Source organism: Oncorhynchus kisutch, linkage group LG2 (assembly GCF_002021735.2).
Source record: "Oncorhynchus kisutch isolate 150728-3 linkage group LG2, Okis_V2, whole genome shotgun sequence".
NCBI lineage: Eukaryota > Metazoa > Chordata > Actinopteri > Salmoniformes > Salmonidae > Oncorhynchus > Oncorhynchus kisutch.
The window spans coordinates 11,950,630-11,972,295 of record NC_034175.2 but is presented as its reverse complement, the minus strand read 5'-3'; the positions used below and the strand labels follow the sequence as shown (position 1 = coordinate 11,972,295).

At 41.6% G+C, this 21,666-nt stretch overlaps 1 protein-coding gene across 2 annotated transcripts in view; it reads right to left on the bottom strand.

Annotated features, from left to right (window-relative positions):
• Nucleotides 1-21,666, bottom strand: part of LOC109901149 (cyclin-dependent kinase 14) — a 201,904-nt gene that overhangs the window by 135,292 nt on the left and 44,946 nt on the right. For both annotated transcript variants that reach the window (XM_031787508.1, XM_031787514.1), the window contains 3 exons: nt 14,971-15,216; nt 3,497-3,591; nt 2,091-2,170 (listed from right to left, as the gene is read on the bottom strand). In XM_031787508.1, the coding sequence (XP_031643368.1) occupies nt 2,091-2,170; nt 3,497-3,591; nt 14,971-15,216 (421 nt within the window). The remainder of the gene's footprint in view (nt 1-2,090; nt 2,171-3,496; nt 3,592-14,970; nt 15,217-21,666) is intronic.

Here is a 21,666-nt window from a genome sequence, read left to right as displayed (position 1 = left end):
CAAAAACATAGCAATCATAGATCTCACTGCTTTAAAATGGAGTCAATGTAGTTACTGTGAAATAGTTATATAACTGGTTTCAGTTTGCCACCAACTTTTTGAGAGTAGAAACATTGAGAGAGTAAAGAGAGAGAGAGTAAAGAGAGAGAAAGAGTAAGAGAGAGAGAGTAGAGAGAAAGAGAGAGAAGAGAGAGAAAGAGAGAGAGCGAGAGAGAGTAAAGAGAGAGAAAGAGAGAGAGAGGGAGAGAGAAAGAGAGAGAGAGCGAGAGAGAGAGAGAGGGAGAGAGAAAGAGAGAGAGAGAAAGAGAGAGAGAGAGTAAAGAGGGTAAAGAGAGTAAAGAGACAGAAAGCCAAAGCCTTGGGGAGGGACCATCACTCCCATTATTTGGGATGCAAAGCTCTGTGTCTATTGTGTCAGCTTGCGGGCCGGGCGTGAACAGAGCAATTAGTGGTAATAGTCAGCGTCGCTCTAAACCCTCGCTGGAGGAGCCGTGCTGCGCTGTTTCAACTGGCGGCTACGGAGGGAGAGAACACTTCACACAACGCCTTTTCATGTGTTTGAAAGATGTGATCTGAGGCACTACGACTCCACCTCTCCCTCCACCCATTACTGAGGAGACACAATCACCACAGCTGGGCCAAACAAACAGTTGTCAGAAATCTTATCTCGTTAAGAGCTAAACAACACAGGGAACGGTTTCATTTAGAACAGAGAGCGGGAGCGGCATATTAAGTGTGTTTTTATTATGAGAAACCTAAATGAGATTTTCAGACTGTTGCGAATGTGATTAATTTAGCAAACAGCAATTCTGTTTCAAGGGCACAGCGAGAGAGAAAACCAACGGCATCCTGATTTGCAGAGCACACAGCACAGAGCCATTGTGCACCTAACACCTAAAGCACTGAAACCCCTGAAGATCAAAGGCAATGCTCCTCTCACGCATATCTGTCCAAGTGGTATAGACAAGAGCTACCTCAAATGCTGCTGCACAAATTTAGGTAAAGATCTATATGGTCTATCCCTCCCTCCCTCCCTCCTGACACACAGAGACTGAATGTGTTGGTAGTGTTATTGTGTGTGCCCATGCTCACACACATGCAAGCCTAGATACATGCACGGATGCGCACATGCATGCACTCACGCACTCATACACAAACACACACCTGGGTCCTCTCTCAGGGGTGTAGGTATTGCTTTCAACACCGCCCTGTAATTCTGTCCACGTTTCCACTCTGGGAGCATCTCGGCCCAGTAATCGCTGAATTAGTTAAATTTCAAAGTGCTTTTCTGATCTGCTCACCGGGGGAGAGAGGGATGGGGGAGGAAGGGAGGGAGGGAGGCCAGGGTGGGGATGAGGAGGAGTGAAGAGTGGCTGGTGCATAGCTCTCAGCTCGGTTCATCAGCCCAGGATCCCACAGATCAAACAGCGAGAATCGTTTTCTCATCTAATTTTCTCATCTAAATGAAGCAAGGCTCCAGCCCAGCCAGGCCCGGCTCTGCCTGTGGAGGTGAGTCTGCCACATATTTCTCACACCCACCCTCACATTCAGGAACCTCCAAGCCTCTCAGCTCCAGTTAGCCAGAACACCAAAGACTGCTAGCCGACCTTCACACAACTTGACCTGCTGTGACACACGGCCAGGGACCAGGAGAAAGCCCCCTAGCGCCAAGAACATCCCTCTGAAGAGATTTAGTCCAGCGCCATGACAGAACGCTATGCAGACGAATAAGGTAGACATGGCCCATGGGATGGGTTATTGGTTTTCATAAGGCTGAAACTCAGTCAGATCCTTATCTAACTAACACCAGAGGCAGTTTCATATTTTGGCTGTGCTGGTAAAGGCTTCAGATTTGGCTTTTCTAGATGATACATTTTCTGTTAGAGACGTTAGCTCCCCTCTCTCTGACAACCCTCTGAACTATCAGTCACCATTACACAAACAACAAGTCCACTTAACCTAAGTTCCTAGAATAACAACACTTAACCGTATCTTCAAACTCTTAAAGTCCAATTAAAGTGAACTCTACAGTATTTAGACTGTAGGAGCCTAATCCTAATGTAACCCTTCAGGGTTTGACAGAGACCCACCTTCTCTGATGGCGGTGAACGGTGTCCCCTCCTCCTCCTGCAGACGAATCACTTTCAGGGCTACCAGCTTGCCGTTCACCCTGGCAACAAGAAGATAAGGCACCCCAACACGTTACAATTCATCCCATGAAAAAAGGACTCAATAATGAGGCAGGCAGTGAATGGAGAGAATGGTAGATTTCTGTAAGTCAATGAAATGCAATTTAGGAGCACTGAGGTGAGACTTAGTAGAAGACCAGAAGATTAAATAAAATGAACCTCACCAATCAAATCCATTGTAGTGAAGAAAAACACATACAAAGTAACTTCATTACAGTGAAAAATTACCTCAATACATTTCAATCCATTTATGGCTATGACATTTTCATTTGCTACATTTTAATTATCAGAACTTGGAAATTTTACCGCTATGCACGAACAGGAAAAAAGGAAAATAACAAAACAATAACTCTTAAAAACAATCGTTAAATAATTCCATTCCAAAGTGATTTAATAAAACAAATTGTATTTCATGGTTGGGAAGTGCAGATTTGTTATTAGTGTAATATGGAAAATAAATTAATATGGAATATGGACAGTAATTGTTATTATCCTTAACCACTTTACTGCTTCATGATTACAAGCTTCTATGTGCATTTCAATTGGTCATATACAGTTATGTGCATTTCAATTGGTCATATACAGTTATGTGCATTTCAATTGGTCATATACAGTTATGTGCATTTCAATTGGTCATATACAGTTATGTGCATTTCAATTGGTCATATACAGTTATGTGCATTTCAAATTGTCATATACAGTTATGTGCATTTCAATTGGTCATATACAGTTATGTGCATTTCAATTGGTCAAATACAGTTATGTAGGAAATGCGGAAAATGCAGTGCAGTCAAAAACATGATTTTCCTGTGTTTTATATATTATATATATATACAGTTATGTGCATTTCAATTGGTCATATACAGTTATATACAGTATGCACAGTTCTGTGCATATATATATATATATATATATTTCCACACTTTAAGGATGGAATAATACTGTGAAATTGAAAATTATTATCATGCCCTTTTAGTGTAAGAGCTGTTTGAAAAGACCACCTGAAATGTCAGTCTATTTAGGTGGGATGGAGTTTTGCCCTGCCTGGTGACATCAGGCGGTAAATTAGTTAAGTAACCAATAAGAAAGAGAGTTCCAAACATTTCCCCTCCCCACTCAGACCACTCCCAGACTGTTCTAACAAAATTCCTGCTTGAGAAATGGCGCTTTGCTCAGAAGCCTTTTTTTAAACCATTTTAACTGAAAACAATCACACTAAGGTATTTAATTGTTACCCAGAAAGTATTTGATATTGAGATAAAAACAGCTGCATTTAACCTTTATATTAACATTGTTTAGGCACTCACTTGCTTTTCCCTTTGTATACTGTGGCGTACGAGCCTTCTCCCAGCTTCTCAAGCTTCTCATAGGAATCAGCCTTCCCGAACTTGGGGCTTGTGGGCTGAAACAGAGAGAGAGAGAATATAATTCAGGAAAAGAGACCAATTACAGTAGAGAGGACTCAGTTTGGGTGTAAGTGAGAGAGCAGCCATAGGGACAATCTTATATCTGTGTAGACTATGGAAGCGCCACAGCACTTGGGAGTCTGGCTGATATAACGGCATTGTTACCAAACAATAATGTTAACCCTAAGAAAGATACAATACGTGCTATTTCACAAGGAGGGACATGGTACGGTAGATGTTGTGGTTTGGGTCAAGAGGCCTAAAGACAACAACACCAGAAACACTCTGTAACACCAGACACTTCTGACCCTGCTGGCACACAGCCTGTAGAAAAATGTCACGGTCTGTTTCACTGGTTTCTACTCTGGATGATGGAAAGCTTCCAGTCATCCAGGAAATGGGTTGTGTAGGATTTCACACACAGAGACTCTGTAATAAAGGTCTGGAGGAAATATCACTGCTGCAGCAAGCAGGACCGAACACGATTGAACGAAAAAAAATTGTAGTATGTGCTTCGTTTATCTCAGAAGATCTCAAGAGTATATTGCTTTTAAGCCACTTCAGACCCCTATTCCACACTTCTCTAACTAATTTTCGTATTTTTAGAGTTCATTGGTAAGATAACAGTGCAGAAGGTGTATGCTATGCAGGTACAACCATTTTATTAAACGAGTTGTGGCTGCATGGTATTGACAATCAACTGTTGAATGAATATAGGACGGGTCCTATCAACTGTTGAATGAATATAGGACGGGTCCTATCAACTGTTGAATGAATATAGGACGGGTCCTATCAATGATTGAATGAAGATGGTACCCGTTCTATCATTGGAAAACAGCAGGTCCTATAGAGTCGGAACAAATCCTGACCGTGTCATGTTTCTCTCGAAGCGTTCCATGGGGATCATGAAGGATCATGGAGGATCATGGGACGGTGACAGAGGTGACACCAGTCAGATGAATTAAGGCCACTGAAGGCCTTAATTCATCTGGCTCTCAAGAGAAGTATTTTACTTGCTATATTGTATTTACTTTGCCATCATGGCCTTTTTTGCCTTTACCTCCCTTCTCACCTCATTTGCTCACATTGTATATAGACTTGTTTATACTGCATTATTGACTGTATGTTTGTTTTTACTCCATGTGTAACTCTGTGTCGTTTTATCTGTCGAACTGCTTTGCTTTATCTTGGCCAGGTCGCAATTGTAAATGAGAACTTGTTCTCAACTTTCCTACCTGGTTAAATAAAGGTAAAATAAATAAATAAAAAAGAAGACAGGCTATGTGCTCACTGCCCACAAAATGAGGTGGAAACTGAGCTGCACTTCCTAGCCTCCTGCCCAATGTATGACCATATTAGAGACACATATTTCAGATACAGACCCACAAAGAATTCGAAAACAAATACAATTTTGATCAACTCTCATATCATTTGGGTTTAATACCTGGCCAGGGTAACAGGAGAACAGAGGACACAACAAGCTACTGGATCGGTTTCATAATAGTGTGTCATGTTTAGGGCCTGTTCGATTTGATCCAGTCTTACTAATGTTACAGACACACTTTTCAATTATTTAGATACGGGGACAGTAAAGGAAATAAAAGAGACAGACAGACAGACAGACAGACAGACAGACAGACAGACAGACAGACAGACAGACAGACAGACAGACAGACAGACAGACAGACAGACAGACAGACAGACAGACAGACAGACAGACAGACAGACAGACAGACAGACAGACAGACAGACAGACAGACAGACAGACAGACAGACAGACAGACAGACAGACAGACAGACAGACAGACAGACAGACAGACAGACAGACAGACAGACAGACAGACAGACAGACAGACAGACAGACAGACAGACAGACAGACAGACAGACAGACAGACAGACAGACAGACAGACAGACAGACAGACAGACAGACAGACAGACAGACAGACAGACAGACAGACAGAACAGACAGACAGACAGACAGACAGACAGACAGACAGACAGACAGACAGACAGAGACAGACAGAGAGTGAGTGAGAATTAACACTCATGCATTTGTCTTGAACTCTTCACAGAAATGTGGTAAGAAAAAACCCATTACCCATAACACACTGCACCTGACATTTCAGCTTCCTCCAAAATCTCTCTCTATCTCAGACAATCAGGCCCAAAATGAACTCAACTAGAACGTCTCAACCTCCATCAGCAACTCTTCTCTGGAGGAAACTGTGTGTGTGTGTGTGTGTGTGTGTGTGTGTGTGTGTGTGTGTGTGTGTGTGTGTGTGTGTGTGTGTGTGTGTGTGTGTGTGTGTGTGCGTGCGTGCATTCGAGTGACTGAGTGAGTGAGTTAGTGAGTGAGTGAGTGCGTGCAGGGTGTGCGTGTGTGTGTGTGTGTGTGTGTGTGTGTGTGTGTGTGTGTGTGTGTGTGTGTGTGTGTGTGTGTGTGTGTGTGTGTGCGTGCGTGCATTCGAGTGACTGAGTGAGTGAGTTAGTGAGTGAGTGAGTGCGTGCAGGGTGTGCGTGTGTGTGTGTGTGTGTGTGTGTGTGTCCATCCATGCATGTGTCTGTGTGTCATCAAGACTCTAGCCCTTCTCTTACATTACATTATTTTCTTTAAGAATAACTGAAAAGAACAATGACTGACAGCAATATAACCTGTTGTGGACCTGTCTGTCCTTTCAGTGATATAGCATTTCAGCCCTGGTGGCAGACAGACATAAAATATATCTGCTATCTCTTACTGTTGTCATACTTTAAATACAGGGGCTTCTAGAGGTTCTGGCTGCTGGAATGTCTGTTTTATCTCTGTTTTATCATTTAAAGAGCGAGTGGACCAGGCGAGAGCTCAGGGAAAGCTCCAACACATTCCAGACAATCCCTGGGGAATAACTCAGTTCTCCCATCATCACTGTCTCTCTCTGGGCAGTGTGGGCACACACGCTCACACAAACACACACGCATGTAAGCGCACATACACACACACGCATGCAAAAAAGTACACAAGCACACACATGCAAACACGCACTCACAGATTTTAGCAGTGTCTTCTTCCCTCTGGTTGCTATCTAGTCATCTCCTGCAGCCCCACTAATAAGTCCATGCAGCAATTCTGAGGGTTTAATAAACAAAGAAATTCCCCTGGGAGATGACAGGAAGTGAAACAGTATCTGTGAAACCCAGCTGGACTGGCTGCAGGCAGCTCAAACATCTCAACCTATTACAGGCCAAATACAGGGCTGTTAAACGCACCTATAGGGTCTGGTAGGACCAACAACGGGATATGCTGCAACATGGAATCTACTGCAACATGGAATCTGCTGCAACATGGAATTTGCTGCAACACAGAAGCTGCTGCAACATGGAATATGCTACAACACGAAATCTGCTGCAACACAAAATCTGCTGCAACACAGAATCTGCTGCAACACGGAATTTGCTACAACACGGAATTTGCTACAACACGGAATCTGCTACAACACGGAATCTGCTGCAGCACTAAATCTGCTGCAACACCAACACACTCAGCTAGTGTCTGTTATACAGTAAAGGGAGTAGGTCCTGATCCAGGACCAGATATATCCCCAAAGATACCTCCAACAAACACAGGAGAACTAAGGGTAGTTTATTCAGCCAACAGCCTGGTGAGCCAACACAAACACGTACTCAGGGCCAGTTAATGTGTGAAGCGGCTCTCCAGTGGATGGTTTAGCAGCACACAGGTTGATTATTAGAGAAATGGAGGTCAGGGTTAAGGGTGAGACACATCACTAGCCTGATTTGCTGAGAGCCTACTACCTGGCCGGATACCCCCACTTTCCCCACCAGTTAACAAGGAATTGGAGGTCTCTGGGTAGAGGGGTAAGGTGGGGGTCCTGGGGGGCTACAGTTCAGCTTTGCCCATCTCTCTCAATTCAATGTATCTCTCTTTCCCTCTCTCTCTGTCTCCTCCTCCAGGCTAAGTGCCCCTTGTACTGTACATCTCATGCATTTTTCATGTCTATGAATGTTCAACCAAATTGATTCTATCTGGGGTTTTCTCTTTCAGCCTTTTATTTTATATCTGTTTCTAGGCTTTGACCCCATCCCCCTCTCTCTGTCCTCTCTCTGTGCTCTGGTGGTGGATGGTACATACCTCAGGTCTCTTCCTGCCTACCCCATGCTGGTACAGTACTGTGAGCTAAAGACCCTTACTGAAGTTATTTGACATTAGCCATTTAATGTTCTACAACAAGAGTGCAGAGCTCTGGTCCTCAAGGACAGCAGGGGCAGCGTACACCAGGTGTTTGTCCTTGGCTTTTAATAAGACATTCATTACAATCTGGTGAGCCAGGTGTGCAGACCCTCTGGACAGTCAGTAGCATTAACTGGTTGATTACATGTCCAGGAGAGAGAGCTGAAACCTAACAGTAGGACTGTGGTCCGTGAGGACTGTAGCTCCAAGCTGTGCACCAATATACTATTGGAAATACTAGAACATCACTGGAATTATAAGTGGTTCAGCATGAAATGTTGATAAGAGAAGTAGGCAGGGAAAGATGGCTGATGGCTACAGTCGCCTAAGCAAGAGGACCATTACATTTACATTACATTACACTTAACATCAATTTACATTGTTAGATGTGTTGTGGCTCAAACAAATCATACTGAAAAATGACTAATTACAGAAATGCCGACAAGCAATTAGTCAAGAATAATTTAATAGTTATTACATTTTATTGTGTGTGTACAATAATAATAATAATTGAGCTAAATGAAAATAGATTGAGGACACGATATGAAACATGTCTAATCTACTTGATTAAGCAATACAGGTCTTCTGGTAACAACATTCAATTAGCCACCAAATGGAAATGACATTCTAGTTACTTGTTTTCTCATTTTCAGATCATCAATCTTAACCTAACGTAGGAGGTGTAAAAGAAATGTCTCAGGGAAGTCGGATGAAAACGGAAGCATCCGTTTTGAGGCTTCGCCTCTTCTCTGCTTTTCCCCTGAAAAGTGGATGATTCCGGTGACACGCCCCCGGATGCACCCTCACATCCATCTAAATCGAGTTTTAAATGCCAAAACAAAACACTAGCAAATACAGAATACAATCTGAGTTTCGATGATGTTTTCTCCCATTATTGTCTGATATTATTGCCATAGCATTGTGTGCTGTATATTAGTGACTGTACGTATAGACTGCACAGTGTATTGTATACATTTAAAAACAAACCAAAAACAATGTTTTAAGTGAGAAGTAGGCATTGGTCTGAAATTCACATGAGCATCACAATGCATACTTCACCCATACTCTACCAAGGTCTTCCAGCACACCACTTTGACCTACTACAGTAGCTATGTTGGTATTGTACTTCCAACAATGTGTAGGCAGGTTGCTTAGGATTCAGACCTTCTCAAACAGCCTAATTCACCCTCTTAGAGGAGGTGCTCCCACCATGATGGGATTTGTACCGCATACAAGGTAATGTATTGTATGTATTCTTTCCACCCCACCACCCCACACTAAGGCAATGTGTGCTGGAGCAAAACACAGCAATACAAGTAAAAGTACACAATGATGACAAATGGCAACAGATTCTTTTCGTTGTTATTAGTATTTATTTCATATTAACAGCTGAATTTCTATAGAGAAGCGAAAAGACAGAATCCCATTTAAGACAATATGGCATAAACTGGAAATGTTTTCCCTGATCTCTTTTAACAAGACAATGGAGAAAACTCCTGGAAAATACACCAAATAATCAACATGTACCCATGAACAATTTACATGAAAATGTACTTTCAAGTTTTCTGAAGAAAGGCAGAGTACTACACTACCTGTAAACAATAGTGAGTTATTACAAAAGAAACTATTTACAATCAAACGTACATTCATCAGACATAGTAAACGATGTAAATACAATTCAGGGATGGCCAGAATTGTGCTTGAATAGCTACAGGGTTATGCAGACTTCCTTCTTCAAGCCCAGTTCTACCAAACCTGATTCTACTATTCAAGGTCTCGAAGACCAGCTGAGGTCTTGATGAATAAAAAAGCCTGTATGACCCTGTGGCACGTCAACAGCAATTTGAGTAACTCCTGATACAAACACCGTGACAAATGACAAACTGCTGAGAAACACCTGTAACAAAAAGTACAAAACACTTCTAAGAATAAATATTTACACATTTGACATTGGATAGGTGCTCTAAATCCTTTAGCTACAAATGTTTTTAGTAATGTTGTACACAGCTGTCCAACTCCAGTAAAATAGCACACATTCCCACATATATAAATGGCAGTATAAATATGAAATTAGATGGAACAGAACATACATAACTGCTACTGATAGTGTGTGATGTACTGTGTGAATATGAATAAGCGTAGGTCGTTGGTCAGCTAGACGTGGGCCAGCATGAAGAATTTCTTAGCTTCTCAAATGACAGAAAGTGGCTCCTGAAAAGGAGAATCGTTTACAACCTGTGCTACTTATCGCATGTATTTGTAACGTAGGGATGGCATGCATCTGACCGATGAGGGCAGTGACGTCTTCGTCGAGAGTTTGAGAGCTGGTCTCTCCACCGTTCTCCCCTCTGTAGGAGCATGACGTGCGCACCAGTACACGTCCAAGCTCCATGTCCCTTGCCACTCAACGATGCCCAACAAACCGAAAGGCTCTTTTAAAAAACACCTAATATATTAAAGTAAGCCCACATTGTGCGTACAACAGTGTGTGTGTGTGTGTGTGGGAAAGGGATGGCGGTGTCAAAAACTATACACGAAAGAGAATGGTCAAAATAGCCACACCGGTAGGCAAATCCAAACCCAGCGTGGTGATGCTAAGCGTTACACTACGGACCCTGTTATAGATACAGTTGAAGTCTGAGGTTTACATACACCTTAGCCAAATACATTTAAACTCAGTTTCTCACAATTCCTGACATTTAATCCTAGTAAAAATTCATTCCCTGTTTTAGGTCAGTTAGGATCACCACTTTATTTTAAGAATGTGAAATGTCAGAATAATTCAGCTTTTATTTCTTTCATCACATTCCCAGTGGGTCAGAAGTCTACATACACTCAATTAGTATGTGATAGCATTGCCTTTAAATTGTTCAACTTGGGACAAACATTTCGGGTAGCCTTCCACAAGCTTCCCACATTAAGTTGAGTGAATTGTGGCCCATTCCTCTTGGTAGAGCTGGTGTAACTGAGTCAGGTTTGTAGTAGGCCAACTTGCTCACACACACTTTTTCAGTTCTGCCCACAAATGTTCTATAGGATTGAGATCAGGGCTTTGTAATGGCCACTCCAATACCTTGACTTTGTTGTCCTTACCAAACAAACTTCCTGACTGATTACTTAAGATGTTGCTTCAATATATCCATGTTATTTTCCTGCCTCGTGATGCCATCTATTTTGTGAAGTGCACCAGTCCGTCCTGCAGCAAAGCACCCCCACAACATGATGCTGCCACCCCGTGCTTCACGGTTGGGATGGTGTTCTTCAGCTTGCAAGCCTCCCCATTTTTCTTCCAAACATAACATTGGTTATTATGGCCAAACAATTTTATTTTCATTTCATCAGACCACAGGACATTTCTCCAAAAAGTATGATCTTTGTCCCCATGTGCAGTTGCAAACCGTAGTCTGGCTTTTTTATGGCAGGTTTCAGGTTATGTCGTTATAGGAATCATTTTGCTGAGGATATAGATACTTTTGTACCGGTTTCCTCCAGCATCTTCACAAGGTCCTTTGCTGTTGTTCTGGGATTGATTTGCACGTTCATCTCTAGGAGACAGAATGCGTCTCCTTCCTGAGCGGTGTGATGACTGCGTGGTCCTATGGTGTTCATACTTGCGTACTATTGTTTGTACAGATGAGCGTGGTACCTTCAGGCGTTTGAAAATTGCTCCCAAGGATGAACCAGACTTGTGGAGGTCTACAATTATTTTCTGAGGTTTTGGTTGATTTCTTTTGATTTTTACATGATGTCAAGAAAAGAGGCACTGAGTTTGAAGGTAGGCCTTGAAATACATCCACAGGTACGCCTCCGATTGACTCAAATGATGTCAATTAGGCTACCAGAAGCTTCTAAAGCCATGACATTTTCTGGAATTTTCCAAACTGTTGAAAGGTACAGTCAACTTAGTGTATGTAAACATCTGACCCACGGGAATTGTGATAACTGAAATAATCTGTCTGTAAACAATTGCTGTAAAACGTACTTGTGTCATGTACAAAGTAGATGTCCTAACCGACTTGCCAAAACTATAGTTTGTTAACAAGAAATTTGTGGAGTGGTTGAAAAACAAGTTTTAATGACTCCAACCTAAGTGTATGTAAACTTCCGACTTTCAACTTGACACTATATGTAAAATGGGCAGTTTTGGTCATTCCAAAATGTTTTTGTTCATTCACTCAGTATTGATTGAACGTTTATTGCGCTTGCTTGGTTCATTTGTTTCCCCCGTCTGAAACAGTCAATGTGTTGAACACAGTTACATTTTATCACATACCTAACCAAGTTAGCAAGCATGGCATTTCATTTTGACTGGACACAGGATGCGGAAGCATGACCCTTCTGGTGTTGTTTTACCTGGATGCTTTGTGTGCAAACCGCACCCCTGCTACTTCTTTACTTGTGGATGGCAACCTCAGACTGAACACTGTGTTGATCAGTCAGCGCAAATTTGGATCATAAAGACAAGAAGAAAATAGCATTGACAGAGGAGGGCGCGTACTGAATTAATGCATCCTCATCCTAAAATATCATTTGTATAATTCATTTCTAACAGTGACAAGTCTGTTCTGGCATGTGCATGTATTATAAATAAGCAGCGTGGCTGTTTTCACAAAGTTCCCAACGTTTGGTGTATTTAAGTGGCTATAACAGCAGCAAAGGACGTTCGCTAGCTTATTTGTTTGTGCTCTGATTACACGCAAGTGTTCAGCCATATGAAAAACCTTCCATAGCAAAATATAAATATTAACTAAATATAAAGACACTGTCTTTCAAAGATCATTCGGAAAATTCCAAATAACTTCACAGATCTTCATTATAAAGGGTTTAAACACTGTTTCCCATGCTTGTTCAATGAACCATAAACAATTCATGAACATGCATTTGTGGGACGGTTGTTAAGACACTAACAGCTTACAGACAGTAGGGAATTAAGGTCACAGTTATGACAACTTAGGACACTAAAGAGGCCTTTCTACTGACTCTAAAAAACACCAAAAGAAAGATGCCCAGTGTCCCTGCTCATCTGCGTGAACGTACCTTAGACATGCTGCAAAGAGGCATGAGAACTGCAGATGTGGCCAGGGCAATAAATTGCAATGTCCGTACTGTGAGACGCCTAAGACAGAGCTACAGGGAGACAGGACCGATAGCTGATCATCTTCGCAGTGGCAGACCACGTGTAACAACACCTGCACAGGATCGGTACATCTGAACATCACATCTGCGGGACAGGTACAGGATGGCAACAACAACTGCCCGAGTTACACCAGGAACGCACAATCCCTCCATCAGCGTTCAGACTGTCCGCAATAGGCTGAGAGAGGCTGGACTGAGGGCTTGTAGGCCTGTTGTAAGGCAGGTCCTCACCAGACATCACCTATGGGCAAAAACCCACCGTCGCTGGACCAGGCAGGACTGGCAAAAAGTGCTCTTCATTGACGACTCGCGGTTTTGTCTAACCAGGGGTGATTGCCGTATTCACGTTTATCGTCAAAGGAATGAGCGTTACACTGAGACCTGTACTCTGGAGCGGGATCGATTTGGAGGTGGAGGGTCCGTCATGGTCTGGGGCAGTGTGTCACAGCATCATCGAAATGAGCTCGTTGTCATTGCAGGCAATCTCAACGCTGTGTGTTACAGGGAAGACATCCTCCTCCCTCATGTGGTACCCTTCCTTCAGGCTCATCCTGACATGACCCTCCAGCATGACAATGCCACCAGCCATACTGCTCATTCTGTGCTTGATTTCCTGCAAGACAGAAATGTCCGTGTTCTGCCATGGCCAGCGAAGAGCCCGGATCTCAATCCCATTGAGCCCGTATGGGACCTGTTGGATTGGAGGGTGAGGGCTAGGGCCATTCCTCCCAGAAATATCTGGGAACTTGCAGGTGCCTTGGTGGAAGAGTGGGGTAACAACTCACAGCAAGAACTGGCGAATCTGTTGCAGTCCATGAGGAGGAGATGCACTGCAGTACTTAACTTGTGGCCACACCAGATACTGTCTGTTACATTTGATTTTGACCCCTCCTTTGTTCAGGGACATATTATTCAATTTATGTTAGTCACATGTCTGTGGAACTTGTTCAGTTTATGTCTCAGATGTTGAATCTTGTTATGTTAATACCAAAATGTGCACATGTTAAGTTTGCTGAAAATAAACGCAGTTGACAGTGAGAGGACGTTTCTTTTTTTGCTGAGATTACCTAGGTAGCTAGCTAGCTAACTTCCTTTTCTTCTTATCCAACTGGTGTAACCTAGCTAGCTACAACTACCAGCATTTTCCTAGTTAGCTGCTACTGTTGCGCAGCAACTGAGTTGCACCCGGTTTAGAACTCTGAGATTCGTCTGAAAAGATGTTAGCATTGTCAAAAATGCTCCAGAAAAAGCAATAAATTGTGAATTTAATAAAAACTGTTTCACCTACAAAACATATTCAGTCCATGTAGCCTCGTTTTATTCCGATGACCCTAATGCTAACGACTCCGGTATAGTGGTTCTTGGTAATGGCTGGACGGATCATGACGAGAAGCGGGAGGGTGTCAAATTGACTTACATGTGATGGTAGGGAGATTTGAATTGAACATTGCGCTTCAACCAATGCATACTATAGTCGTACCAACCAGTATAATGTACTACAGGCCTATAGTCTGTACTGTATACTATCGACTGTACAGTATACATTGTATGACCATACTGTGTATTGTATATACTGTACAGCAGGGTTCCCCAACTGACAGCATGCGGGCCAAATTTGGCACGTGGGTGGTTTCATTTGACACCCAAGTTTTCAGAGCAAAAAATCAACAACCATTTAAAAAAAAGAAATAAATGTTGGACATAAAAGACTGTAAAAACACCAGGAAAACAGCTCCAACTGATTTTTATTTAATAAATCTGTTGCCATGTATTTCCACGTCTAAGCCAAGCATTATATCTGTTTGGGCTTCTTTCAGTCTACAAATTATTGGTCATTATGTTCCGGCCTCCCGACCATCCGCTCAACAAGAAATCAGCCCACGGCTGAATCTAGATGATGATCCCTGCTGATCAGTGAGTAGACAACAAACTGTGTATACTATAGACTGCGCTGTGTATTTTATATACAGTATGTAGCATACAGTGTGTAGGCTACTGTATAGACTTACAGAACTGGGGCTGGAGTGTCGGCGCAGTTTGGGCGACTCTTTCCCAGTAGAAGAGGCCTTGGAGGAGATACAGGCATTGTTCTCTGAGTGCACCCTCTTCACCTGGCTGGCGGGTTTCTCGAAGGCGTCGAAACCGCTCTGTGTCCGCTGAACCCTTACCTTCCTGTCCTCAGGGATGGTGTCCAGGGGCGTGATGACCGAGTCCTTTCCCTGGCCGCTGCGTGTGGACATCTTTGTGACACATATCTGAGAGGAGAGAGGGACCGAGAGAGAGGGAGGAGTGAAAGGAGAAAGAGGTTGAGCAAAAAATGAAAGTGAGGAAAATGATTCCATCTGCATTTACTGCTGTTCGTACCAAAATTGTCCCCTCTCCACCTAGTCCCCTCCTCCTCTAGATCTACCTTCATTTAATCTCTCTGTCTGTCTCCATCTCTCCCTCCCTGTGGAGTCCCAGTGCTACCTCTCTCTGTTAGAAGATTTATAGCTCCATATCCCTCTGATCAAAACACAGCAACCATACTACTCTGTTTCTGCTGCTGCCTCTTCACACCCCATTGCTTCTGTGCCCACACACACACACACACACACACAACACACACACACACCCACACTCCCTCTAAACACAATGCAACCTACCGGCTACTCCACAGCTGCCAAAGAGTGTATTTGTTCCCTGGGCAAAAAAAGGACCAGGCAGCGTGTCGTGTTCCCACAGCCTACCTTTCAGATAAAATATTTAGTATTGGACTCCCCAATGAGCTGCTACTCTAATCACTACACATACACAGTGACCAGGCTGCAGAAGAGTCACCTTGCAGCTCTCAGAGCAGAGCAGCTCTCTCACCCAGGTTAGAATTAGGGTTAGTCACGCTACACAGTTGGGCTTCTGACAGGGATCAAACAAAAACAGGAGAAACTGCCAAGAAAAAAATACATTATATTTTACAGCTAGAATCCTTAATTGAAGCAATAACAAAGAGTCCTCCCCACCCGTTTTACTAAAAAGCTCAAACAAAAGAAAAGAAAGTAACTACACAGATTAATAAATAATATGTCTTGATATTTGATGGAGAAAAGCATTCATTAACTGTCTAAAAAATGTATGAAAAATGAGTGCTGCAAGATATGTGCAATTTCAGTCCCGATATCATATTTTTTTGTATCCCAGTACTCAATACCATCAAGATAGTCAATACCATCAAGATACTCAATACCATCAAGATACTCAATACCATCAAGATACTCAATACTAAATCGATACCACAGCAAAGCAAGAGGGGGGGAGGGGGTTGGCTGCACTGGTAGACAGGCTTGATCCGTGAGACACATTTGACAGAAGTACCGAAACTACAATTCTAGTTTCGTAGTAGTACAAACGTTTCGGTATACAGTGCAACACTAATGCAGAGTAAATCTCCACAACAACACAACGATATAACTCATGTTCCAAACCAAACCCTTTAACAGTGATTAATGCAAAAATAACATCAACAGCAATGTACAAGACCACAAGGCTTTGGATATATCACATTATTGCTATATGCCTTGGGTCCTATTATCAGACGCGTGGGTAAACGCACGCGCGCGCACGCACGCACGCACGCACACACACACACACACACACACACACACACACACACACACACACACACACACACACACACACACACACACACACACACACACACACACAGGCATACTTACTGCATTACAACCTCTCTCTCCCAGTTCCTCCCATTCCTCAGCCACAGTTCTCCCACATCCCACTTCCTTTCCTGACCTCCCAAAAATGTCAGAGTAAGACTCTATGAGCCTCTCTGGACTCTGTGGAGAGAACAGACTGGCTGACACACACACACACACAATCAATGTCTATGGTTGTGATATGTGCAAACAAATATTTTAGCATGCTATCATTATATCATAGCTGTAGCTGTAGTTTACCTAGTATGACACCCTGAATTAGTCTCTGTCACCCTAACACAGATAGGACAGTCTCACTATGATATATGAGCTGCAAGATTATTAGAGAATGTATGGTAGTAGTTTAGTTACAATACAATATGAGATCGATAGATTATTAGAGAATGTAGGCTAGTGGTTTAGTTCTAATACAATATTAGCTAGATAGATTATTAGAGAATGTACGGTAGTGGTTCAGTTACACTACAATATGAGCTAGACAGATTATTAGAGAAATGTGAGAGCAAAATTGCAAGATTATGTTATAATACTTTTATTGCATCAAATGGTTGTTTTATCCAACAGAATAAGGGGTTGTTAGAACGCTCATCTTTGTGTGTTCTACTGAGGATGGGCCTCATTCCAGAGCATGAGTTAATGTTTCTGTTCTATATGGTACCAGGAAGAGACGACCCCAGAGCCAGACGCTGGTCTCTACACAAAGCAAACTGTTTTTACAGCAGATACTGTCTGTGAATTATAAGTATCTTTCATACAAATCTTAACCTTGTGACCCATTCCACACGTCTGTTGTTCATCATGTATACTGAAAGGGTTGTATCTTGGCTATAAAAAAACCTTTGTACTTTCATCTCGGGGCTCTCAACGAATCATCTGAGGGTGATTCGTCAACCAACCATCAGTATCGTAGAGCACTCAATCGATTAACTTTATATATGTGTGTTGGATTGTCCTGCTCCCTTATTAATTAGAGAAATAAATATATAGTTTAAGTATAACTCTGACTTGTGTGATAAGTGTGTCTCTCCTCATTTGATAGTAAAGAAATTAATTTTTTTGGTTCTGCTGGGAGTATGTTTGGAGAGCTGATTCGTAGCTGTGGAGAGTCCTTGAAAACACAAATGGAATGGTTGATGTGAGTACCTAAGAATTTCTTTACGTTTCATATGGATTCTGTGAAGATATGAAAATGTGATGAATTCTACTAGGAGATTTGATAAAGTAATACTGGGAATATAATTAGACTCCTTAAACAACCCAGTAGTTTAACGTAGACGTACGTAGGCTTTGAGTTGGTCCCTTTAATGGATCATTTGATAAAGATGAGGTTTAAGCATTATTAAACTGTCTACAAAGTCTGGGCAATGGTTTCAGAAACTGATTGGAGTGTGTCCAGTTTTGGACACACTCCAAAAAAACTGCCCTTAAGGCCTGAAAATGTGTTTATTTTTTCCTCCCAGTATGAGAGGAGTTGCTAGATTTCTTGAATAAACCTTTTTCTATAAAGTTAGAGCGAATTAAGATGGAATCTCGACGTCAGTTATAACATCGTACAATGCCTAGGGTATCCATTAAACTAATTATCATTGCGGGATTAATGTGATGCAGTAAAGTAATTGAAATATGTTGCATGAGAAAAGAGTGCAAGATCTGTTTCCAAGTCAATAAATGTTGATTTAACTCGTTGACTGCTAATCTTTTCCTTTTGCGCATGTGAGAATCTCTGCAGAGAAACACTTGAACCTTTAATTAAGGCTATTTTCTGGGAATTGTGTCGTTATTATGTGCCTGATGTTACGACTACAGACAACTGTAAATTAGGTTATTTGCGGGGTTTCTTCGTCATTTCAATAGCATTGGGTCTATGGGATTGACTCAAATCTGGGTTTCTGATTGTAATTCAACTATTGGTATGTTTTGCCTGGACAGACACGGCCACCAGTGTTTGTTTAAAATATAAACTGAATGTTTTAACAGATTACTCAGTTCAAATTGAAAGACTAATTCATTCAACATAAAAAGCGAGGCGATTTCAATGTAGTACGTTGTCTGTTACCTAAATGGTCTGCTTGAATAACATATTGAGAATGGTGTCGTATTTAAATAACTAAATCAAAGAAGAGACAGTATAAATCTGATGAATTCTAATAATAGCGGATAGGTAATTGCGATAGAGCTGTGCCCACCGAAATGTTTGTTTCATCTTCTTACGATGTATTTTATAAATGCGGTGCATTACATGTTACTTTTAAAGACTTGGACATGTCATAAGTGTGAAGCCGAAAGAGAAGAGAAAGTTGTTAAGTTTGTTTTTAACCTGACAATAAAGGTAAGCGCTGAACGATGTTTGAGAATGGGTTATATTTTTCTCCTACTGGTAAGAATAGAATAGTTGGTTGTGCTCGCTGGGCTATATCTCGCTGTAAGGGATTCAGTGGGACATTTGCAGTAGAGATCTGAATAGTTGAAACGGAAACGTTCTGTGATCATTTCTGTTTACTGTTGCTGGGTTTTATAGTTTAGGCAACACCAGTGAATTTGAGCAGGAAGTTAATGTATTATAACATTATAATCTGTTTCCATTGTGTGGAACAATGTCCGGTCATTAAAGTGGATTGCAGTTTGAGTTTGAGTTTATTTTTCATTTTTACAGGGACAGTGAACATTAATCAACGTTTCAGTAAAAGTGCTGGTTTTAGCCAGCTGGCTAATTGTCAACCGCAGTCCCTGGGCAGGTTATTAAAAACAATTACAATAACAATACAGACAATCAAGGAGCAGTGAGCACACGCAGAGCAACATAGAACAAGCAACACGTAGCACTCAAAAAGCAACAGTGTTTCCACGCCTCACCAGCTACAGACAACATGGAAAGCAGCAATACACAGCTAGGGATTATTATGTTCACTAGTCTGATTGGCCTTTAGCCATGTCTTCATGTTATCTTTGAAGGTGTGATAGGTGGTACAGTTGTGTGTCTGATGGAAAGGTGTTCCAGACATGGGAAGCTCTAACAGAGAAAGCAGATTGACTAAAGGTGCTTTTCCTTAAGGGAACTATACAGTCACCTCTCATGGCAGACCTTGTGGATCTGCTGCCATAGGTTTGGGTTTTCTGTACTGAGTGGAGGGGGAGCCAGGCCAATTAGGATCTTGAATACAAGACATGTGTCAGTGTATTGAACATAGATTTGAAGAACAGTTTTGCTACCTCTGTAGTCAAACAATCGAGTATGTATTGGAAATGATCTAGGTTGAATTTGGTCATTTGAGTTACTTCCAGACCCTTTTCTTTTGTGTAACCAGCTGTCATATCTGTTCCGCCCGCTAGGGACGTTTTCCTTCATGAGGTAATTTGTAATCAAGTTATGATTTAATTATGTGTATGTTTAATTCTGTGTGATTAGTTAGGTATTTAGTAAATAAATAATTAAACCCAATTTTGTATTGCTGATTCAACATGTTAGACTTGTTCACGCTACCACGTTCCCCAAGGGGTACCACCCCCCCCTGCTCAACTGAAACAGTGGCGCACAGAATGCAAAAATATTCTTAGAAATATTTAACCTCCACACATTAACAAGTCCAATAGCTAAAATGAAAGATAAACACCTTGTTCATCTACCCAGCAAGTCAGATTTCTAAAATGTTATACGGCGAAAACATAGCACATATTTATGTCAAACCACCACCAAAGATACGGCTAATTTAAATAGCCATATTTGTCGAACAAAAGATGCAATCACAAAAGCAGGATTAAAAGAAAGATAATTCACTAACATTTTGAAAATCTTCAGCAGATGACAGTAATAGGACATGTTATACAGTACATTTATGTTTTTTTCAATAATATGCCATTTATATCCATAAATCACTGTTTACATTGTTCAAAAAATGCTACTAGAATGTCCGGAGAAATTATGATAACTCTGCCAGATAACAGCAATACACATCATAAACTTTGACTAAATATACATGTTCTACATATAGTTAGAAAGATACACTCCTTCTTAATGCAATCGCTTTGTCACATTTATTTTTAACGTTACAGAAATCGTTCACTATTCAATCATTTGAGACGGCGCTCAGACATTAACAATATTTCTCCGCTACGTTGGAGTCAACAGAAACACAAATTTACCACATAAATATTCCCTTACCTTTGATGGTCTTCGATCATAAATCATGTAAGGAGTCATACCAAAAACTGCGTTTAGTTTTCAAGTCTGTGTCTTTGTGTTCTCAAACGCGACAAATTCCGGCTGAAATGCAGCCAAAATTCAAGGGGTCGAAAATTCAAGGGGTCGACTAAACTGGTCAAACTAAGTGCAGAATCAAGCTTTAGGATGTTCTAAACGTGCAAAACAATTCTCAACTCGAACAGACAAACCGGTATCGTGTAGTGATTCCTGGAACAAAGGGACCTCCAGGCGCAAAACGCGCATGAAAGTTCATGTGTTTTCACGTGACACCAATGCTTTTGCCCGCCAACGGGTCAATGCACGCGCGATTCTCACTATGAAACGCCCTATTGAAAGAAGACGTCTCGCTGAAGAGATAGAAACTGTTCTCAGATCCGTAGCTGGTTGGGAAGGGTGGGGGCGATGACGTCAAAGTTGGCCCAAATTTCCTGATGACAGAGAGAGTTTGGGAGAATGGCTGCCCTGTGAGTTCTGCTTCACATAGAGACATAATTTGAACGGTTTTAGAAGCTTTAGAGTGTTTTCTATTCAATAATTATTATTATATGCATATATTAGCAATTTTGGACAGATGTGTTTTCTGTTTACTATGGGCACGCAATTCCTCCAAAGGGGGCAGTATTCTGCCCTAGCCCTAACAGGCTAATTAGCCAGGGTTCGTCCAGATAACCAAGAATTTACAACTTTCAGATGAGACTGAATTAAGATGATGATTAATATTGACTGCTATTGATGTAAAATATTACTAGGTCTTTAAGAGTTTATTCGGAAGATAACAGCTCTAGAAATAT